The sequence below is a fragment of the Falco rusticolus genome, chromosome 1, assembly GCF_015220075.1.
Source record: "Falco rusticolus isolate bFalRus1 chromosome 1, bFalRus1.pri, whole genome shotgun sequence".
Classification (NCBI taxonomy): domain Eukaryota; kingdom Metazoa; phylum Chordata; class Aves; order Falconiformes; family Falconidae; genus Falco; species Falco rusticolus.
In genome coordinates this window covers 114,159,101-114,181,764 of record NC_051187.1, presented here as the reverse complement: position 1 = coordinate 114,181,764, position 22,664 = coordinate 114,159,101, and the positions used below count along the sequence as shown (strand labels likewise).

At 37.8% G+C, this 22,664-nt stretch overlaps 1 protein-coding gene across 3 annotated transcripts in view; it reads right to left on the bottom strand.

Moving 5' to 3' along the window:
- Positions 1-22,664, bottom strand: part of INPP4B (inositol polyphosphate-4-phosphatase type II B) — a 225,206-nt gene that overhangs the window by 81,855 nt on the left and 120,687 nt on the right. For all 3 annotated transcript variants that reach the window (XM_037397011.1, XM_037397022.1, XM_037397002.1), the window contains exons 11-13: positions 20,694-20,824; positions 13,580-13,684; positions 7,252-7,360 (exon numbers count right to left, since the gene is read on the bottom strand). In XM_037397011.1, coding sequence (XP_037252908.1) covers positions 7,252-7,360; positions 13,580-13,684; positions 20,694-20,824 — 345 coding nt within the window. The remainder of the gene's footprint in view (positions 1-7,251; positions 7,361-13,579; positions 13,685-20,693; positions 20,825-22,664) is intronic.

Here is a 22,664-nt window from a genome sequence, read left to right as displayed (position 1 = left end):
TGGCAACACTGTTAGTGAAATTCCCTTCCAAAGTTACATCTATCTCTACATTCACTGCAACCCTCAAGCTGTCAGACTCCCTAGACAGGGCAGGGATGAAGAGTAACAGTCTATGTTAATTGTAGCAAAGACACAGTCTTAAAAGTCTTGATACTTGGCAGCATGGAAGAATTTTCTCCAATTCCCCATCAGGCTTCTCTCTCCCTCTATTAAAGAGCCTTTTTGCAGGCTGAATCTGGCTTACACTGTTACCAAGTTCACCATGCACATACTCCTTTCTGGGATTCCCCTCAACCTTTAATTCCCAGATAATTTTCACTGATCTCCCACAGCTCTAAGCTTCACTGAATATTGCAGCAGAAAAGCTACAGCCAATTCTGTAAGAAAAGAGGAAAGATTCTAAACCTGTGGGTAGTTCTCATTTTAATAGAGCCAATCACAGCTTTTAACTGAAAGACATAGTGAAGAGAAGGACTCTTTCTTCAGAATGTTCTACCAGACCTCATTATTTAGCTAATATTAACATTTCCTGAGCCTCAGAAAGCATGAGACAACTCCAAATATTCAGTTTCTTTCAGAATTTGAGGGCAGCTTCCCCCTCTCCCCAAGAAAATGCACAATTATTTTTCAAAAAGAACAGGTTTGGGAGTACCTGAAATTTCTAATTGTTGTGTCTCAACACTGTTAAGGCTGACTACCCTGAGATTTTCTGTGGCCTTCACATTTGTGAAAAGACATTACTAACTTCCAATTCAATTAAATTAGTTTCCTTATAAATAATAGTTTTTAGAGCTTGCTGATACACGTAGCTATGATATATAAGTAGTATTACTTAAAAGAAGTAGGTGGTGATAAAATATATGGAGAAATGTTTCACAGGTGTCCTAATGCAGAAACTAGATGAAGGGAATTACAAGAAAGAAGAAACTTTTGCATTAGGACAAAGGCCACATGGGTAGGTCCAGTGCAGGAAATCAGCAGCACTATGAAAACCTACCTTTGATATGTAAAATATGTTATTAGTCATGCACCTTTTGAAAAACTCTATAATAATGTCTTCTGGGTTAAGTTTCAAAGCTTCTACTAAGCATATAAACCCACACTTAATCGTTTCCATATATTGGCACCATCATTAACTATGTACACAGGACTGCCAGTGGTCATTTCAGTTTTAAAATTGCTTTAATGACATAGTCATGCAATTTTAATAAAGATGACATTGACTACATCTGCGATTTTAACTCTAAATTAACAAAGTTTTTGCCTGAGAATAAATACTGCAATACGCTAAATGTCTAATTTTTAATGACACTCCATGTAACTCCACTCCTGCTGTTAACTGAGTAATTTCTGTGACTGAGTTAAATTGTCACCATCTGGGACTGGGTTAAAATCTTTGAACAATGAACATTTGACCTCACATTTTTCATGGTCAAAACTGCAGACGTTAACATCAAGAACACAGTTAAAGCATACACAGCATGAACATCTAGCCCCAGATAACCTCGAGCTTATGACATTACTGAAGATACCAATTTGGTGGCTTATTTATGCATCACATGTATTCTGTCTAAAGTGGGAAGTTATGATTAAAAATAAATTGCTACATTAAAAAAAAAAAAAAACCAACCCAAACCTCAGAGTTTTCACTGCCTCACGAAACAAAAATAAACCATATGATCAGTACTGAAGTTTGGAAAACAAGCCTGAGAGAGATCAGAAGTTCGAATTTATTTTTTTCCCTAAGATTCCCTTGCAAACTTAGAAGTTCTAATTTTGAATACTGAGGAAAATGAAATTATGTTATTACTTCTGTCTAATCTATATTTACTTGTGAAGCCCAAATCTCCACAAATCCTTATCTTGAAGAAATGGCTAAGGTTGTATGCACAGACCTTCTATTGCTGCTCTTCTGTTTCCTCTTCACTCCTAACTGACCCTTGGAATAACTCTGCATCAATGCCTTCAGCTGGCAATGGGACATGAGCTTCAGTGAAAAGAAAGGTCAACATGCCCATCATCAGCTTTCTAGAGACCCAGGTAGGACAGATGCCACAGTGGATACATTAATCTCACAGCAAATCTTTCTAGGAAGACTCCCTACAGGAAGGCTGAATGCCTAGGGAAAGCCTTCCACAGTTCTTCAAATCAGTTTTAGAGTGTCTTACATAGGTGGAAAGATGCAAACAGCCTTTAAAATAGGGGAGAATTTCATGCCTGGTAACTGAGCACAGTTCTTATAGAAGGAAAAAGGTACTGTGCCCCACCATAAGCCTGAGGCTAAACAGTGCCTTTCAGTGCAGCCTCTTCCTGGCCACCAGCTGAAATGTGTTAAAAGAAACAATGGCAAAGCCAGGATCCACTCTCCTCCTGCCACTCCTAGAGTCTGTGTAGATGGAACAGTTTCTTGCTCTCCAAAACTTGCAATCCTTGCCAACCTTTGCATGCAAATCTCCCCCAACTCCTCCTTCTCTTCTTTGTCCAGCCCCAGTCCCCTTTCTTTTGTGTATGCTTAAGGAAATACTTCAGGCAATTCTGTCCAGAGAGCCTAGCGGCTGGAAAGTACTGTGATGAGATTTTTCTGTCTCAATGAATAGCACAAACTTCGGCAGTTTCTCAACAAAACTTCCAACGACCTTAATACATTGATTTTATGGTCAGTGAAAAGTTGTTCATATTCATAAAGTCTAATTTTCCTTCTCACACGCACATAGATATACACAGAGACACAAAAAATGGGAAGTGAGCAAAGAATAATGTCTCTGTGAGAAATGCTGTGCTTGACAGGCTGTGGTTTCCCTTTCAGAATAAAGGTTGCAATTAGATCAACACAAATCATTACTATTTCAACTTCTCTGTGACTTTCTGTGAAATAGTACCATTTCAGGTTCCTCAGAGAATGGAAATGGGTTGAAGGCTATGAAACTCTGGAAACAGGAACCCTGAAGATCTCGGCATTAATAAAATCTCTAGTAACAAGCACGTTAGCAAAGGAGCACACCTTGACCAAAAATCTAGGCCTTGTCAAACAAAAAAGGGTCCTTCTAGACAGTTCAAACCCAAATTAGTATGGCTTTAAAAAAAAAAAAAAAAGATCAACAGAAAATCCTTTTCAGTACTATTCCAGCTTTAAGTTTGTGCTAATTGAAAGTAGGATAATTTCTGAAGAACTTGCCAGAAATGGTGTACAAAACCATAACAAATCACAGCACCTAATATAGCTTGTGGGACACCTCTGTTTTTCTTGATGGTTAGTACTGGGGCATTAAAAATCTTGTAATCATAAGTCTATGTGTTTTGGCTGAAGCAGAGATCATCAAATTAGATTTTAAATCAGAAAATATTCTTTGATGTACACCGAAAGTGATTTATGAACACTTCAATCAGTGAGTCATTGTATGGGTATAACTTACAGAATATCTGCCTTAAATGTTCCTGCACAACTGAACTCTAAAAGTAATAATTTGGTGTGCCATCTAGACTGATGAGAAGACAAGCCCTTCCATTTGCTGGAAGGAGAAGTAATCCATGCTTGTGTGCAGGCCAACAGAAGACTGAATCTGAACAACTGACTGACTTTCTCTTTTAGCTAGAAATAAGGAAGGAAAAAAATAAAAAGAACAAACTAATGCAGCATTATGAAAAAAATTCTACAATAAATGTATATCATACACAGGTAAACACAGGTAATTACTATTCAGCAATGATTTAGCATCCTTTATTCGTCATACTTCATTTAGCTCAATTTAAATACTATCATGCCTAAACAAGATTTAAAAATAGCATTCATTGTTCTTACTGGTCTTATGAAGTTCACTACTAGTTACTAAAGGGACATACTAAAGTCATGCCTTATAGACATGCCTGATGTTTGTAGTGGTAAAGCCCTTTATCTGTCCCTTTGTTGCAGATAAAGAATAGTACAGATTGTGAATGCGTTATAAAGCAACGGACCTGGCTTCAGATCACATACCATCAAGCCTTGCTTTCACCTGAAAGAAGAACTTTTCTCCTCCTTATCTGAGATCATATTTTCAAAAAATAACTTTTTTTTCCCTTTTAATGTGACTTTTTTGGTGGTAACAAATGAGAGAAGAATTGGAAAAATATTGCATTTTTAATAAACATTATACACCACCTTCCCTTCTTTCATCTGCATAGAAATGTATATTCTGTGTAATAGAAAATATGCCAGAGCTATCTTCAGATACATTTTCCACATTCTTCTGTCTGATAAGCTTTCATGAAACCTATGTTTCAATCATGTTTTGGTTTGGCAATTGCAAATGCAATTATGCTCTTGCAAGATGGAGTATAACCTTGCTACCAGTTAACAGTTCCTTTTTTTTTTGTTAATTGCTTAAGTATAGGTTTGAGCATGGACTATTTTATGATATGCTGACACCGTTGAATATTTCAATAAACTGTTCTAATAATCAGCCTGAAGGTCAAAGGCATTCAAGGCATTCTGTCATGTGCACTGACAATGTTTTGAAAGCTACCAGGACTGGCTTGAGAAACAATCTCTTCCCACATCTTCCTCTAGGTCTTCAGCTCAGTTAGCCTAAAGGCAACAGCTGCTAAATCTGCATTTTTTTCTGTTCATTTTGTATTCTGACTGATATCTCAAGGTGTCACTTCTTCCTTCAACCAAACCTACAGAAAAGCTGTTCCCATTCTACAACAGAAAATTTGAATTGTAAAAGCTGCCCCTGGAAATGCTATGTGTCCTCAAAGCATCCTCATGCGGCTAAACAAACAGGTGCATACAATATAAAGTTGTCATTGCCACAGTGAAAGAAGTTTCTCCGTGGTAAGAATGAGAATGGTCCTTTTATGTATCTATTTAAGGTAGACTCACTTTGAATATTCAAATAAGTGAGATCACATTCAGAGCTTGCTTGCTCCAGCCTTTTGACTCACAAAAGTTCTTCTCGTTGAGGAAATAAAAAAACATCATGTGGACTTTTCTCTGAGCTGCCCTCAAAGATAAAGAGAAGATGAATTTTGGAGGTTTCCTCCTTTCTAATTCATGGGAATTCATACATTAAGTGACCACTTTCTTCAGGTCTGGCAAGCAATTAGCGAAAAATTGCAGTCCCCTGTTTTCAGTGCTTAAACTTTAGTTTGTTAGCCTGACTAAGGATCTTTTTTTAGGAAGAGTCTGACGTGACAGTAAATGTCGTTATTCTGGCTGTATCATCCTAAAGACAGACTTGTGCTCTTCCAGGGGAACAAAAAAACACAAAGAAAACTGCACTGTCAGAGTAAAGGTCCAGCATCTTGTCCTCCAAAGTCACCAAAATACAGGTGCTTCAAAGGGATGCAGAAAAGTCTACGCAGCAGGGAAGATATAAGGTGATGTATAAGGTGATGTGTATGCACTGTGAAATAGGTTCAAATGCCTTAGTAAAACCTGCACAAAGGTTTACCCAGTGCTCCTGAACACAATCCTCTATCAACCCAGAGGTCTACATGGTTGAGTCAGTGAAATAGGAATGAATGAAAATGAGAAGAGGCTCTGCTGCACTGAGTATCCTTTGCCATCTTAGCCTTCTGACAGGTGACATTGTGCAGGATCCAAAGAACAGTCTGGCCCATCATCTCCTCCTCTCCCCTGTTATGGGCAACTAAGAAACAAGGGTATTATCCATTCATTCCTATGAGATACTGCAATACATGTTCTCCCAGGAAGACCTCAAGACAGACTGTCTCTTCCCTATAAGGCATTTCCCCTTTTTTTCTCCAATGAGCAGAAATCACAGATAATAATTTCAAGTTTGCCTCACAGCTATCCTCCACTTTGGGAAACCACGTTGAGCCAATGCGGATATGCTGCAGAACTGTGCAAATGAGAAACTGTTCATTTTCTGAAAGATGAACACTGTGAGGACTGGAACTGCAAAGGACTTTTTATCACTTATGACTTCAATTTCTTACAAAATGTAATAAACCCCCACTAAATACTATCACAACTATACTAATCAGATAGTTAAGTTGCAGATAATTTATGAAATGTCTTTAGACATTTTTTCAGTCAAGAAACACGTACTTCATAGGCCTCCATATCATGGGGATAAGGCTGCCTATACCAGTCTGCTGACAGCAGAATAGGTACTTGTGGTTAACACAAAGTCCATTTGTAGGTCTAACAATCAATGATATTCGTGCTTCATTAGCAGGTTTCATCACCAGAGGTGACCAGGGAAATGAAAGATTTTAGAAGATTTAATAGGGGTTTTATGCCATGCAGTACCAACAGGGGGAAAAAAAAGTTTTCAAAGGAAATGTATCTGCTGGGTTTTATTTGGTTTTAGCATTAATGCCAACTTCTAGTTAACGGAGAAATCAACAGTAGATTTTTATAATTTCTTCTTTTATTCTTTATGATAATGTACCTGTGAAACTTTTTAAAGCATTAACTATAATGGGATTCATTTCCTATGGAGTGTCGTGATGATTTAGATCAGTATACATACAGTACTTCCTGCATTCCTTTTCGAATGCTGTGTCACTGACTGCATGGGGTTGGCACAGTTAGTCCAAGTGTTGAGCAGTCACAGCTGTGGGTGCTGCCAGTGTCAGCTGTGGCTGCTTGAAACTTCTTAACAGCCATAGCAACAAACACAAATATGCTCAATACTGAGATAGAAAAACATACAACTAACACTTCTGTATGTGTTCAGTGGTTACCAAAGCATTTGAGTACAGCAATAAACTGAAACTCCAGTTAAGGCCTGTCTCTTTGCCTAGTCTTATTCTGGCTTTCTGAAGAATAAGAGTAGTTTTTTATTTATTTCACAGGCACGCTAAAAAGATTTTTGTCCACATATGCCAACGGCTGTCAGAAAAGAAGATGCTATATTAAGCTGCTGTTTCTTTATTGAAAAATTGTGTATAGCTATTTTGCACTTAGCACAAGAATTACCAAAGACATATCTCATTCTGAACCATGTGTTTTCAAGCACTGATATTCCTCCAGCTTCTTATAGTATGGAAAGACAATTTCACAGTTTTTAGTATGTGTTTAAAACAAGTCTTGACACTGAAAGTAAACTGTGCTACAATTTTACTGTCCAGCAAAGGAGGGAAGATAAAGGAAAAATTTCATGAATGCATGCTTGTCCAGTTCTAGTAGATTTTAACCTAGTATTCCACGTATTCAGCAGGGTAAACTGTTTTGTTACTCAGTGAGTTCATAACATTGTAATGCAACTTTAGTATTTTCCTAGCTACTTAGAAAATACTTACTTCCGTCTTTCTGCCTCAAATTTACTCAGCAGTTTTCGGAGACCACCATTCTTAAATCCTTGGAAATGCGCTGCTGGGGCTCCCACAGTGATGACATCATACAGAGCATCTGGAAGGGGAACAGACAAGCACAGAGATTTGCATGCGTCTATGTCCAAGGTATGGCAACACTATGATACCTACCTTACAAGACGTGAGAACAAGTCTGTATTATTTCCAAGGAATAACAGAGAATCTGTGTCTCAAGGAGGCCCAAGAGCTAATCAATCTTTCCATACAGCCACCTGCACACCTAAGAAATTTTATCTGATTTATTGCTACACCTAAATTATATGCCACAGTGTAGAACAACATTCTAGCTCTGCAGTTTACAAAGCTGCCAAGTAAATTGGCCCTTCATATATTTCACTTTACTACCCCTTTCATTATTTAACTTGTAGTCATGTTAAGATGCACGGATTCATGCATTTTAGAGTCAAAAGAGACCACTATGATGGAATAGTCTGCCTGCCTGAATAATACAGGCTTACAGAATTACAGCTAATGATTTCTGCATCAAGCTTGTATCTTCTGGTTGAGTGAAGCCATTTATTTTTCTCCCAAAAAAAAAAAAAAAAAAAAAGACTACATTTAATCTTGATTTAAAGATTTCAAATGACAATGAATTCATTGCATTCCCAGAGAAGTTGCTCCAATGGTTAATCAGACTAGTAAAAATCTCCACTTCTTTTCTAGTTTCAATTTGTTTAGCTTCCACTTCCAGATATAACTACCTGTTTAATGCTAAACTGAAGCGCCCTGTTCTATGACATATACTTAGTCTTTATATATGTTTAGAAACAAGTCAGTTGTTTTCAGCCAAAAAGCTACCAGAAATAAACTATACTATTGAAATTCTTGCTGATACAACAAACTGTTCTTACTCTCTGTATGTACCTGATATATATATATATATATATATGTATGTACCTGATTGATATATATATTTATATGGGATGAACTTTTTCTGTGGATGTATGCTTACAGAACTGGAGAGACGGAACATCTTTTTCAAAAACAATATCTCATTTTTTGCCTGTGATTGATTGCCAGTGCAGAGATGAAGATTCAGCTACATCCCAAACCACAATAACTACCCCTTCAAAGTTTAAATTTACATTTTCAGAATTTACGTTTGTCCTAAGCAGTAATTGTTTTGTGCCCAAGCTTACTGAAGGTATAAAAATACAGGTCAGAATGTCTCATTCTTGAAATGTATTTCTATAGGAAATATTAGAGGATATATTTTTTTTAGTGAACTATTTTATTCAGCAAGGAAGCTTTCCATGTAAATTAAAATCTAATCCTCTCCTAAAATAGAAATTTTCTTGCATTCTGATGATAAATATCCCTAGAAGCAAGAACACTGTACAAATGATTCACAGTTAATGAACTATGTTTTACTTCTAGAGCTGAATCTCAAAGCATATTTGCTCAAATTAATTTGAACTCCAATTAAATGGTGACTCTTCAATTTCCACTTAAAAGGAGAAGTGACATAATTTCATTAGCCTAAGGTGAGCTTCAAGATTCTTAAATAGCCTATTCTTTCAGCTCTTCATAGAAATGTATCCATCATAAATAATCTTGGGCTATTGGAGCTCCACCGGTACTTGACAATAAGTAGTTCTATTGCTTAAAACAGCGTTGTCTTGAAACAAAAATAAGAGATGAACCCATCAGGTTAACTGAATAATGGCTTCTGAATATATTTACAGATAACTTATGAAACTAAAGGAACACATTTGAAAGACTAAACCCTAGTGCTTTTTATGACTCTGTTTTAAAAATAAATAGTGACCCTGCTTACAGCTACTCTGGGGGCGGTGGTGGTGGCTGTATTTACCTAGAAGGAAGCTTTCATTCAGCCTGTGGCCTCTTCTCAGCATGGTCAAGGGGCAGCTGTTTGAGACACAGACACACCCAGAACAGCTGAGCACCTACCCCATGCAAGTGAACATGGGAGAGTGAGGATGGCGAAGAAGAAAATGTCTACAACCCTGCTGATGGGCATGGGGCAGCCTCATTCCCACTCTCCAGAGCACAGTACACTGGAAAGTGCTGCAAGACTCGGGAGGAATGCCTTGTGACATACTCCACTTACACATCAATGCAGGTCCCTGTGAAGGACATGCAGCATGAATGCACTGGTACAGGAATGTTTCAGGAACTCACAACCATCACCCACTTCACGAACAGACTACTGCTGACAACTGTTTACAGTTGAGGTAAAGCTTAAAATGCAGCAGTCATAGGAGCTGCATCATATTATCAGTGTGCTCCCCCCAAATGATTAATTAGTAGATGTTAAAAAAACCCTCAATCCTTCCTCAAATACTTACTTCAGAATTTGAAGAAAGAAAATGCAAACAGTGCAAGGAAACTGAACTCTAAATCAACCATCATTTCATGCTAATTGTGACCCAGAGATACACTCACCTCCTACTTATACAAGTGAAACACTAACACCTGTTACACACTTGCCAAAACCCAACAATTCCTTCACCATGCAGAAATATAAACTAACTGCTCATCACTTCTTCAGAATAAAGCATAGAGCTTTTGCAACACGGTGGCAGCCACAGTGACACGGTAGAAGTTCCATAAACCTAAGCTTTGTCAGATCAATTTAAAGAGCTAAGGGATTTTTATGTCAAGCACAGCTCAGTCTCAAATTTGAAGCAACATTCTTGCCTTCACAGCAGGCAGTGAGTGTCTCACACTGGTCAGAAGCAAAATAAAAATATCTTCAGTCCCCTGAATTTATTTAAAACAACCACACTTAATGTATAAACAGGGACAAAAGCAAAGCTATGGCAATACATAAATTTAACTTCTGTAGGATGATGAACAAAGCAAAATGTAGTGTTCGCCAAATGGAGAGGGATAGTTATCCTATAATGAAATAATATTTTTCTCAAAGTGTTCCTACTAGAAGTTTAAACACACAGGTATTTTCTATTCCATGTCAGTACCCAGTACCAACCCAAATCAAAGTTCAGTAAAAGTAAACCTGTTACTGAACATGTTGAACAAAAAAAGCATACACACGACAGATGGGATGGGATTAAAACCTATCTTGCATTCCAAAATCAAGACATTCGACAGCGTAAGGGTTAATGACAGCTTTACGGCTCATCAGTTTGTTTAATGACCGCCTCTGTGAATGTTCACATGCTTTCTTTTTATCTTTTCTCCCCGCCCCCAGCAGTCTCCAGGTTATATTCCAGGTGCCCTTTGATATAGGCCAAGCAAAGCATGAGATGAGAAAGACCAACTTGATGTCAGTGCTGCTTACTCCAGAATGATTAGCAACTACAAAACCTGTTCAAACCGTATATATCTAATACAAGACACAGCTCTTTAGTGCTCATAAAATGAGACTTATTTCTGTAGACTAAATAGATTGGACGGTGGCTATGTAATAGATACAGAAATCATTTATCCAACTAAAGGTGAACATAATAACAATTATCAATTACTTTTTCTTATATTTATCCTATAGTGCTACCAAAATATCCTAAGCATATTGAGGAACCCATTTTGTATACAAAGACATGAAAAGAGCTCCCCGTAACTAAGGTGTCAGTCTTCCAAGAATATGTGTAAGCAGAAATTCCCTGATTTTAACACAAGTTCTCTTTATTATTAATATTTCAAAATCTCTAAAATTGAGCATAACAAAAACCATGTTATCTAATTCTCAGGTCAGTAAACAACAGCAAAAGAAAAAAAGGGAGAGTTTTGTAATTTAAACAAAGTTCTAAATTCAGAAGATGATTCTAACATTTATCTCTTTTTGTACCCTTTGAAATTATGCACTAATTAACCATACATCACAAGCAAAGTGGTTTTGGAGGACAAAGGAGAAAACTCATTAAAAACAAAACAAAACTCAGGTAGTGTAAAAGTCATGGGTGATTAAATGGAATATTTCATTCCAGTTTTTTATTTAGGAAATAAACATACAATGCCCTCTTCCCAGAGAGGTTTTCTTGAAAAGACGTAAAATTAAGGTTCTGACCACCTGTCGTCATTAGAAATCTAAAAATGCTTTTGAACAATCAATTAACTTCAAAACATTAGCTAAACTAAAACAGTGCTGTCATATTCTATTACTATAAATCCCCATCTTGTTAAAATGTTTGGAGGCACTGTTGTTCATTAAAAGAAGTAACAAAATATTGAACCAATATAGTATCTAACAGACAATCAGAAGTCCCTGTGTTCCAACTTGGAAGTGGATGAACATCAGTATAATACTCCTATAATCACTGCTTGTACTTACTGTTTTACAATCTGCTTAGATGCAGTGTATTTATAAGGCAAAAACCTTACAGAGTGTAATTTCCCTGTTTCTAGTGACAGCAAATTTAATAGATCTCAAATTATCATCAAATTATTCACCATACTATGATTTGCTTATATGTTTTTGTATCATTACAATCTTTTATCTGTAAATGACGCTGCTAAAATTATATGCAAGCAGCAGCAACAGAATTCTGCATTAAACAGAATCACAAACATTACAAAAAATTATCACCCTTCCCGACAGTATTAGAAGTTCAAAGTATTTTCAGTGTTATCAGTGAGATGTTTCCACTTAACACTAAGCAAATGCTTACGTGGCACAGGGTAGCACTGAATAAGTTGACTTAGGCACAAGCAGCACTGAGCTCATTAAGGCTTCCTAAGAAATAGGACACACTAAGTTCAAAAGTAGCACTGTCCTTAATGTCCACGCAACTCGCATCACAGGCTGGCGAGTGCATCCCCGCAATCTCTGGGAGGAAATGCATTGTGCTCTATCACCATCTCTGGTGGCACAGTGGGGAAAAAATACCCACACCACCTTAGAAACAAGACAGGTAAGCCTGGCTTTTAGACTACACTGACACTATGGATCACAATGAAAAATTAAGCCAATGCCCTAGAACAACGTGACTCTTACTAAACATTGTGCAGTGTGTCAGTATGAATTATGGCAGTATTAGTTCTGCATTGCCATAACAGAATACTTTTAACCACACACAGGTTACCAATACATTTCAGTCAACATATATTCTGCATTTAATTATTTGTTTGAGGTATCACAGAAACAAAATGAGCACAACACTCCTGATACTTATTTTAAAAAAAGAACTCAAAAGAAATTTAGATAACCACTTCACAGTTTTCCAAGAGCTGCAGTCAGTAACCAAAACCTGTGGTGTCAAAAGGTGAGGCAGAGAAATCCCTTGCACAGCTTTAACTTTGGACCTGACGCCTAAGTTTCAGCACAGACTCAGGACTTCTGATCAATCTCAGCGGCACTATGTCCGGGGGCAGGTTACAGAACTTGTAGAGAAAAGTGGAGGATGGGCAAGCTGGTCACTTCTTTGATCTCATGATTTACTTCAGTGTGGTCCTCCATGGACAGTACACACACAGTTGCTCTAGAAATATTCCAAAGAACATCCAAAACAGAAAGCTTAGGTTTTAGAAGCAAGTACACAGGCCTGAGAGAATAAAATCAAATCCTTCAGGAAGACAGGCAGGTTCCCGATAAGTACACAAAACAAAGGCAGGAAATAACCACACAGTAAAGTTTCTTGAACCCATCAAAATGAAAAATTAAACACTTTAAGCCTGTGCAGCAGTATGCATTCTTAAATAAAGAATCTGGAAGCTTGATTTTGATTTTATTAAAAAAATAAGACAACCACCAAACAAACAAAAAAAAAGCGCCACAATCTAGTCATACAAGAAACCTTCTGTATCAAGCCATACTGCATGAATCTTGTGAACAAGCTAATTTCACTGATTGGCAAAACACATTCAACATGAAATGAATCTTAGAATTTTCTTTAAAAGTCAAGTGTACTTTTTGATATTCTTTTCTCCTCAACCTTCTTCCAAATCCACGTAAGCCCAAATTGCACATGAATTTACTAAAATATAAAATCAATTCAATACTATTACTTTCTGTGTTTTTTTATCTGCAGCACCTTTATGTCCTACCTACAAAGTTTAATAAGACTGTTACCAATATCCTACTATTAAGTGAAAAACTCAAAAATACCAAGATTCAGCTCTCTAAACAGCATACCTTTCAGTTCTATCGCGGTTTTAAATTTCACGTGAAAGCATGTCCACCTAATGTTCATCCTTGAAACTGGATATGTAAATCAAGATATTTACATCTTTACAAGGGCTAAAATGGAAACCATACCTCTCAGCTGCAACTTTAATTGTATTTCAATGCATACTTTGTCATACTTGGGGAATTTCTCTGCAGAATATACTTTACCTTTCAATCGAGGACTATGCACGTGCATTCTTTGCAGATGAAGATTTATTGGGATGAATTCTAATGTTTTTTCTCCTTTGCTACAGCTTGATTTGAAGGAAGAACCTGAAAAACAAAAGTTTAAAGAATCATTATCTTAAGCACCCAGCAGATGTTTTGTCTTCTTTTCAATGTGAGGACAATGTTTGTATGTTAGGAGTCGTCTTTAATTTACTTTTAATGTGCGACTGTATATTAGGAGAAGAATGGTTCACTAACTTGAGTCTCAGCATGTATCCATATTGAAAGCAACAACACAGCTTTTAATTCACAGAACCATGTGATTTTTTTAATTCTAGGTGGTAGACGTTTTTTCCCTCTGTATGAAATCGGTCTATAGCCTGCTGAAGCAATGTCACAGTTAATGTGCATTATGTTTATTCTGTGCTAAGGACACATGGGTACAGAGCTATGATGGTAATGCATTTTCACCAAGTAACATTTTTTTATTCAAACTAAAGTATTGAAGTATTACATTCACTAGGCTATGCATTCTTCCTATTAATTCAAATAAAGAAACAAACTAGCTTAAGAAAAATTGTAAATTAGTTTTCTTTCTAAAAAGCCAGAATCACAAGCAGCACAGCACTATGGAAAAGAAAAAATCATCCGGTTGCATACTTCAAAAGTATGAGATTATTATATTATATACCCTATGGTGGTATATAGGAATATAATTAAAGCCTGACAGTATGAAAAAGTAATTTACCTGGAGATATTTGATACAGCATATATATAAAAAGAAAGGGTGCAGGTTAGGAAAGAGAGGTGGTCCTATCCTCTCACTCAGTCAGCCCATACTTAGACCATTTTTTCAGCACCCTATCATTTTGCCAAGCATTAATCATTTGGACTAAAATTCCTCTGATTCAGATAGGATTAAAAATAAAATATCTTTGGAAAGGTTCAACCTTTTCTTGCAAACAACAACAACAACAAAAAGACAAATTCTTTTTGACTTGCTCAGTGAAGACTTGCTAGAGGTTATCTGTTGAAACGGCCAAAGATTCCAACAGGACTAACATTGAGTCTCCCAATGCAAATCACATTGCCAAAGTGAACCAGTGATGCTCCAGACCAGTCAACCCTGCTTAGGCTGCCACCTAAGTTTAGTAACTGAAAGCAATACATGAACAAGATTAAGAGCAGAGGTAGCAAAAAAAGCAATTGACAGGAGTCAAAGATTCAGATTTGATAGGAAACCTGGGGATACAGGCAGGAACCAGGAGTCACTGATGATGAGGAACAGCAGTGGGAAACCTGTACTTGGACAGTGCAGAAAAGCAAAATTATGGGAGCAGTGAAAGGAACTCGAACTATATCAAAAACAAAATGGGAATAGTGCAGGTGAGAAGACTGTAAATAATTAGGAAAGAAAACAGAAAAGGGGCAGATTATTTATGAGAATTTAGCTGAGATCAAGGTCAAAGCTTAAGGAATGATAACTGGGTCTGAAACAAGGAAGCACTGGCAGACTAAGAGAATAAAATGACAGCAGATTAAAAGGGACAGGCAAAAGAAGAGTAGGAGGGAGGAGGTCTGCTCTCCCTGGAGTACACATCTATCCTGAACTGGAGTAGAACACATGCAGCATTGCTGAGTCTTGTTATTCTTCTTTTCAGAAAAGATCTGTGAAACAAGAGTCCGTCCCCATCCAGTGAGTGCCAGAAACATATGGGATAATAACCACCCACTGCTATTGGTTATTCTGTTTACCCAGGTATGAGAGATCCATGCAGTGGAATTAATATCTCAATCTGCATATTATAAAACTAATTTTCAGTATAGTTTGTTTTCATATAACCTGGTAAGTTGTACTGAAGGACCAAGAAAAATAGATTCCTTCTATTAAAATAGTTGTTGTTATTGTTGCAAGATTAAACTCTTCAGAGTTAGGAAATACCAGAATACAGATGCAACCTTCATTTGACATCCACCCGAAGAGGTGCTGTGATACAGCCTTCAATGACATATCACATACTAGTTTTTTGCAGCTCATTGAATGCTTAGGGTCTTTGCTGCTCACTTTAGAAGCAGTGTTTCATATTTTCTTTCCAACTTTTACTTTGCTATCTGGATTCACATATATTGCTCAAGGATCCAACAAAACCAGGATTATTAATTTCCTCAAACCTGTCTACCACATGCATAACACAGTTTCTAATGGCTTTACAAATATTTATAGAATAATTTTAACTGACTGAATAAAAGGGATATAATTTTATCCATTCTAATGGCAGAGAATAACTAAGGTCAAAGCATTTAGGAAACAATGCATCATTATGAGATACAGGGGATCTCATTCTACAGAGCATGCATTATAAAGCAACATCACATTCCATTTTGGAAGCACAGCTCCCACCGAGCTGAATTACATCCATAAGTACTGAATACTCCTGCAAAACATCTTGCTTCTATTTCTAGGCTTCCAAAAAGGAACACCATACCCTAACCACTTCTGAAGTCTGACTTGCCTAGTGTCACATAGGAACTTTGTGACAGAGGCAGGGATAGTGTCCAATTCTCCACAGCAATATTAAATTGCCTTAACCTCAATTGTCTTTTCTTCTCCTTCTAGGGCTGGATGAATGAAAAAAATTCAGTTTGATGACTGAAGTGAAAAAAAAAAAAAAATACTCTCTGTGTGTGTAAACTATTTCAGGTCAAACTAAAACAAAACAATTTCAAAGTTCTACTCCCTTCCAAAACCACAAATCCATGTTTTAGATTAACCTGAAATTATTTGTTTTGATGTTACCTAACCCTTTCAGACTCCTGTTATGTTTCCTTGAAATAAAAATACTTAGCATTCTCTATAATTCTACCCATTTCTGAGGATAAAAGTGTTTGTCAAAACAACTTAAATTAGAAATAGTCTTAATTTGCTTAAACCTCAATTTTAAGTAAATATGCTGCTAAACCAAAATTGCTAATACTAATGCAGTCACCTGATTCTTTTAAAAATTGAGAGATTGGAATGAAAGTAATTAATTGTTCTACTAACAACAGTTTTCTCCATTAAATTCCACAAATAGCTCAGTTGAGCGTGAAAGTAGGTATCTCTTGGAAAACACAATTTGGGAACGGTTTGGAAAAATTTTAGCTGCAGATGCTATCTCCCCTTCTATACTCTGCTTACTTATGAGTGAACAGTATCTTTCCTAGCACTGATACAAAAGCAGATCGGAGATATGTGTACCTAGACGACTTACATGGAGTTGGTCCTTCAGAATTGTTTGACAAGATACGTGTAAAATACTGCTTGTTAAAGGAAAGCAATTTTTCAGTGAGTAGCAGAGCAAAAATGCTAAACATGTTAACATTAACCCTGCTTTTGATGCACCAAGGAAGGAGAACAATGTCAATGAGTTTGTGCTTCCACATATCTCTGGCTGCCAACACGGCAGTGAAGCAAAGGCAGCGGCAAAAGCACTCCTTGGCTTTCCTAGAAGAATGTAGCCAGTTGGCATTGTCTTAAAATGAGGCTTCCTGAAATAGCAACCTGACTCAGGAATTTTGCATCTGAGGCCAGGTAACAAAAGCCTGGTCTAGTTTAGAAATCAACCTTACCGAGTTCTTAAGTAGAAGTACTGCTGATTGCAACTACCCCTACTAGGATGGCTGCTTGTTTCTGAGCAGATCTGGATCTCCAGTGCAGATGCACAGGTACTCCAGAGCACTGAAATTTTCAAGCTGTTTCAGAATGGAGAGAACTGCTTCAACACAAACTCGGGTAACGTGCTAACTATGATAAAGTAGAGAAGCTTAGTGGTACAGGCTGAACTGTAAAGCAAAATATTTTTTGGCATGAATCTTTGACAATGGCAAAGTAAACACCATTGATACACTGACCTGAAAAGTCTGAATTGAAGTTATACTCACATCTCTCCTCTTAGCATCTGCTATCTTGTACTTAAATTTCCTGTCTTTACAATGTTCTGTCAACATTATTTTTTTAGCAACTACAGAATGAAGTCAAATATATGTCTGTCTTGCTTTTCTTATCAAACACTATAATCTTGCTTTTAAAAGTATAATGTGTACTGTTTATAGAGAAAAAAAATCCCAAATGGGAATGGAAGAGGAACCGGGACACTGCATCCTAAAACATGCAATGAATTTTATCCACATCCCCTCCATTCCTTTTGAAAAAAAAATAAGTAGGGACAAGTTTCTGAAAATTGTATGCAGGGAGATTAATCTCTGTCTCTGTTCTACACAGAACTGCAATTACTTGTGGCAAATGATCTAGGCAGAAAAAAATCTGGTTAAAGACAAGTAATGGACAGCAGAAGCATATAAGAATCTCTTCTAGATTTTGTTTTACTTTTGGGCAGCCAATCCTACATTGCCTATAGGATCAAAATGCAGATTTGAGGTTTTAGTCTAGCTCTACATACATATACACAACAGACACCCCCCCTTTATATTTATAATTAAAAATCATAGTGCATTTTTATGCAAATATAGTGCAGGGTTAAAACTAAATACTGTCTTCATTAGAAGGACTGGACTATTATTTGGCTTTAGAATGTACACATACATATCATGCTGATCACAATAAAATAAGTTTTCAAATGTTAAAGTAACTTTTCACACAAGATGCACAATCGGGGTTTTCCAAGTATAAACCAAGTATTTTACCAGCACTACATTAGTAAGGGGGGGAAAAAGGGTTGTTGAAAAAATGAGCTTTAGGTATGTACCTGACTGTTCACCTCCAAATTAACACCTCTTCATTATTTCTCATCCTCACTACAATTACCAGGTTGATTTGGTTTTCTGCTCTGGTTTGTTTTTCGAGAAATGTTCGTACTCTTTTGTATATGTGCTGGTACTGTCTTCCTCAACAATCTCAAGTTCCCTGGTCCACTGCTGTTCTTTCAAATCACAGCACAGACAGGTCATTTAAAAATCACCAACTCTTTTTAAATTCACTTGGCACAATACGGGTCTTGAAGGATTTGGGCTTAATAGATTACATTGTCTTTTTTTTTTTTATCTCAAAAGTTAATTTCAAGATTTCCCTGCAAATTATTATTATTACATTGATGCCTTGATAATCTGTATGTATTGCCTTATACATGATACTTTAGAGTGCCTTCAAAGTGTAATCAGCAAAGTATGAAAGATATATATATATATTTGTTAAAGCAGAGGAACATAAGAAGTGTCATACTGGATCAGACTGCCAAAATCGGAACTGGAATATTCTGATGATGGTAAACAAATATAAATAAAAGAAATTCCACTTTTGCAACCAAAATGCAAATTATCAGATAACATTTAGTGTAACAGATGAGATTTTTTTCCCCATAAATTTAAGCAGGTGATCAACTGCTCCCAAAATGCTTAGTGTTTCAGTTAGAGGCTGTTTTTAGTTCATACACTGAAACACAATTTCTCTTTTCCTGTGACCAAGAAAGCTATCCCAGAGCGATCTCGAATGAGAAATACCATGCTTAGTCCTGTATTAGAAGATGGTGGCTATAGGATAAAAGTATAGATTTAATACTTGTTTTGGAAAAGAAAGATTTGTGCCTCACCTACTAAATGCAGCAGATTATAATAAAAGTAAATGTACCCAATTCTCTATAAGAAGAAATTATTCTGCTATGCACTTTAGTTATATATTGAACTAAACCCAAATTGCTCCATTTCTTGGTACACACAAAGTTTTGTTTGGACTATGTAGAAAGCTAGAATTAATTAAGAAAATACTGCAAATTCTCCATAAATATATATACCAGATATTTCAAAAGCTGTTATCATTCTTTATACCTCTATTTTTACAAACATTCATGACCAAAACATATCTCTTTTTTTTTCCAGAAATATTCTAGGTTGTAAACCTATATATATGTAACATAATGCCCAGTATTTACCTCTGACATGCACTGCTATGCCTACACACACACACTTACAGGAGTAAGGCCACAGTGAGAACATCTAATAGTGAAAATATAGAGTGAAAGAGCATATGCAAGCAACAGTGGCAAGCATGGTCATCGAAAACGCGTATTTGAGATGGTGACTCTGAGGACTGGAGTTACAAATCTGACACCAGCAACAAAGAAGCAATAAGGCCTCTGTAGGAATACAGAACAAATGTGCCCATTTCCTTCCAAAACACCTCTAAAACAAGGGGAGAGGAAGAAAGGCATCCTATAAAAAGACAGAAATCTTTGTTTTCTCAAAATACAGCTGTTATTCAGGAAATAATTCCAGTAGTCTCACAACATAGAAAAGAATTACAGTAAGTTTCTTGAATGATTTGTGATCAAAACAAAAGAAATTCAAAGGGAGAAATAATTTCTTCTGCAGTCTTTTTCTTTTTATGAGTAAGAATTACTACAGGAGGAAAAGACTTGCTGTCTTTTCTGAACATTTGTCACTGATGATGTCTTACTCCACTGGCATGCAGACACTATGATACATTATAGACCCTGACCACAGGCCTATGGCAGATATTAGCAGAACAAACACCCAGTGCACATCAGAATATAAGACCTCTGTCCCCACAGGAAAAAGCAAGGCAGCACGTACTGCTGTTTCTAGGCTGAGGACAGACTGCTTATCCCATATTAATTCTGTGTTTACCTGGCACAATGTGGGCAATGACAACTATTGTGCTGAGGATATGCAAAGCATAGCTAGGTGTTATGTTACCCTGCAGAGTGTTAAATGTAACTGAAGTTTCAAGAAAAATTGACGAAACTACCTCTAAGGTTGGTTTCAAGTGCCAGATGGTATTCAATACTAGAAGAGCAGTGTATTCAAGGGAACGTGCAACTAAAACACCCACCCACCCCCACCCTCCACCCCCATTTCTCCAACTTTTTTGGCTGCTGTGTAACCATGTACCATGTTAACTGTGAAAAACTGCTGGAACGCATGGAAATTATTTAGATAAGGAAACAGGGCAGCTGTGAGTATCTCAGAAATACAATTACAAATATTTCATATTTCATTTTTATGTGGCTGAATATGCCAGTATTTAATAACAATCAATCTAGTTAATTCTTACCTGCTCCAGAAGAGGAGAGGCTACTTTCATAGAAGCATAGGTTCATACCTGTATGCTTTCCAAGCTCTGCAAGAGTATCCTGGTACATGCTCAGCATCTGATCACAATGAGCAATAACACTTTTGCGCATATTGTCCCAGTGAGGAGCAAGTTCTCCCAAGTCTTTAAGTTCCTGATTCCTGTATCAAAAGACAAAAAGAGAAGGTGCTAATAAAGTCATTAATCTATTAACATCCATTCAAATTAACCCAAAATCAGTTTGTTAAAAAAACCCACACCACAAAATCACTTCCTAATTGAAATAAAATCTGTTTTCAGGGTGCTTGTAAAATCTGTTGATTTCGCCTACACAATAAAGAATGCCAAATCAGTGAATAATACAGTAATTTGTGTTCAAAACTCATCTGGTACAAATGCAATAGCCTGCGAACTGAAATATTATTTCTTCCCTGGGGGTAAGAATGCTTTCAGGTTCGAGAGAGCTATGTTCACAGCAAGTAACTTTTTGCGAGGAAATATTAAACACAGTTGTAAAGAATACAAAGCTTGCTCCTTTTCCAACACCTGCAACATAGGTGTTATGATAAACTCTGCTCTGCTCTCTGGATACTTTCCTACACATCATAAACACAGTTCTAGCAGCATTTCTACAATGGTCTGTTTAACCAACACACCAGCCCTCACCACATTTCTTTTGTGTTCAAAAAAAACCCCAAACAAAGCAACACCCCCCCACCCCCCCATCAGTCCCCTAGAACTCAGGTCAAAACAGCAGTATTATGGTAACCAAACATGTCACTGAAAATCCAAAAGGAAATCCTTTAACAAATTATCAGTTTTCCTGTACACCCTTGAGAGCTGACCTGGGTGAAATAGAGATCACTCTAATTTCCTACACAAACAAGCATAGTTAACAGCACACTGGGCTTTCTGTTAGTTTTCTTCACTTGCAAATTAAGTTCATCCTGTATCTACCTCAAAGCCACTTGGAGGACTTGCTTTTAAAGAACTGGAATTGTTCAGGAGAAAACTTGTGCAACACAATCAACTAGTTTTTCTCAATTTCTTCAAAGCAGCAAGCAGACTGTTTCACTGCAATTCTTGGAAGACCCCCAAAAGACTTGCAGAGGACAGCTCTTACATATAGGAAAAATTACTCAAGTAAAAGGAAAAACAGGAGGAGAGGGGGCAGAAAGTGGGACAAAAAGACCAACAAGTCTGCAGCACAGGAACATAGAGCTACACTTACCAAAACAGCTCTGACCACCAGCCAAAAAGTCTTAAAATTATTTGCTAAACAGAAAACCCCCACATTGATACACTGAAGTCTTCCCCATCATTATTAGCTTTGCATTAGAGTGAACAGTATTAAAATCAGAGCACCACAGAATGGTCAGGGTTTGGAAGTGACCTCTGACCATCACCCAGCCCAACCCCTGCCAAAGCAGGGTCACCCAGAGCGGGCTGCACAGGATCACGTCCAGGCAGGTTCTGAGTGTCTCCAGAGAAGGAGACCCCCCGGCCCCTCTGGGCAGCCTGCCCCAGTGCTCTGCCACCCTCACGGTGAAGAAGTTCTTCCTCACGTTCAGAGGGAGCTGCCTGTGCCTCAGCGTGTGCCCGTTGCCCCTCGCCCTGTCGCTGGGCACCGCTGAAAGAGCCTGGCCCCGTCCTCCTGCCGCTGGCCCTGAAGATGTCTGCAGCCATCGATCAGAGCCCTCTCAGCCCTCCCTTCCCCAGGCTGAGCAGCCGCGGGTGTCCCAGCCTGCCCTCCCCCGGGAGGTGCCCAGGCCCCTCACCCCCTGCGCAGCCCCCGCCGGGCCCTCCCCAGCAGCTCCCTGTCTCTGGAACTGGGGAGCCCAGCGCTGGGCACAGCACTCCCGGGGCGGCCTCCCCAGGGCCGAGCCGAGGGGCAGGATCCCCTCCCTGCGCCTGCTGGCCACGCTCCTCCTCACGCCCCCCAGGGCGCCACCGGCCTCCTGGGCCACCGGGGCTGGCTGCCGGCCCAGGGGCAGCTGCTGT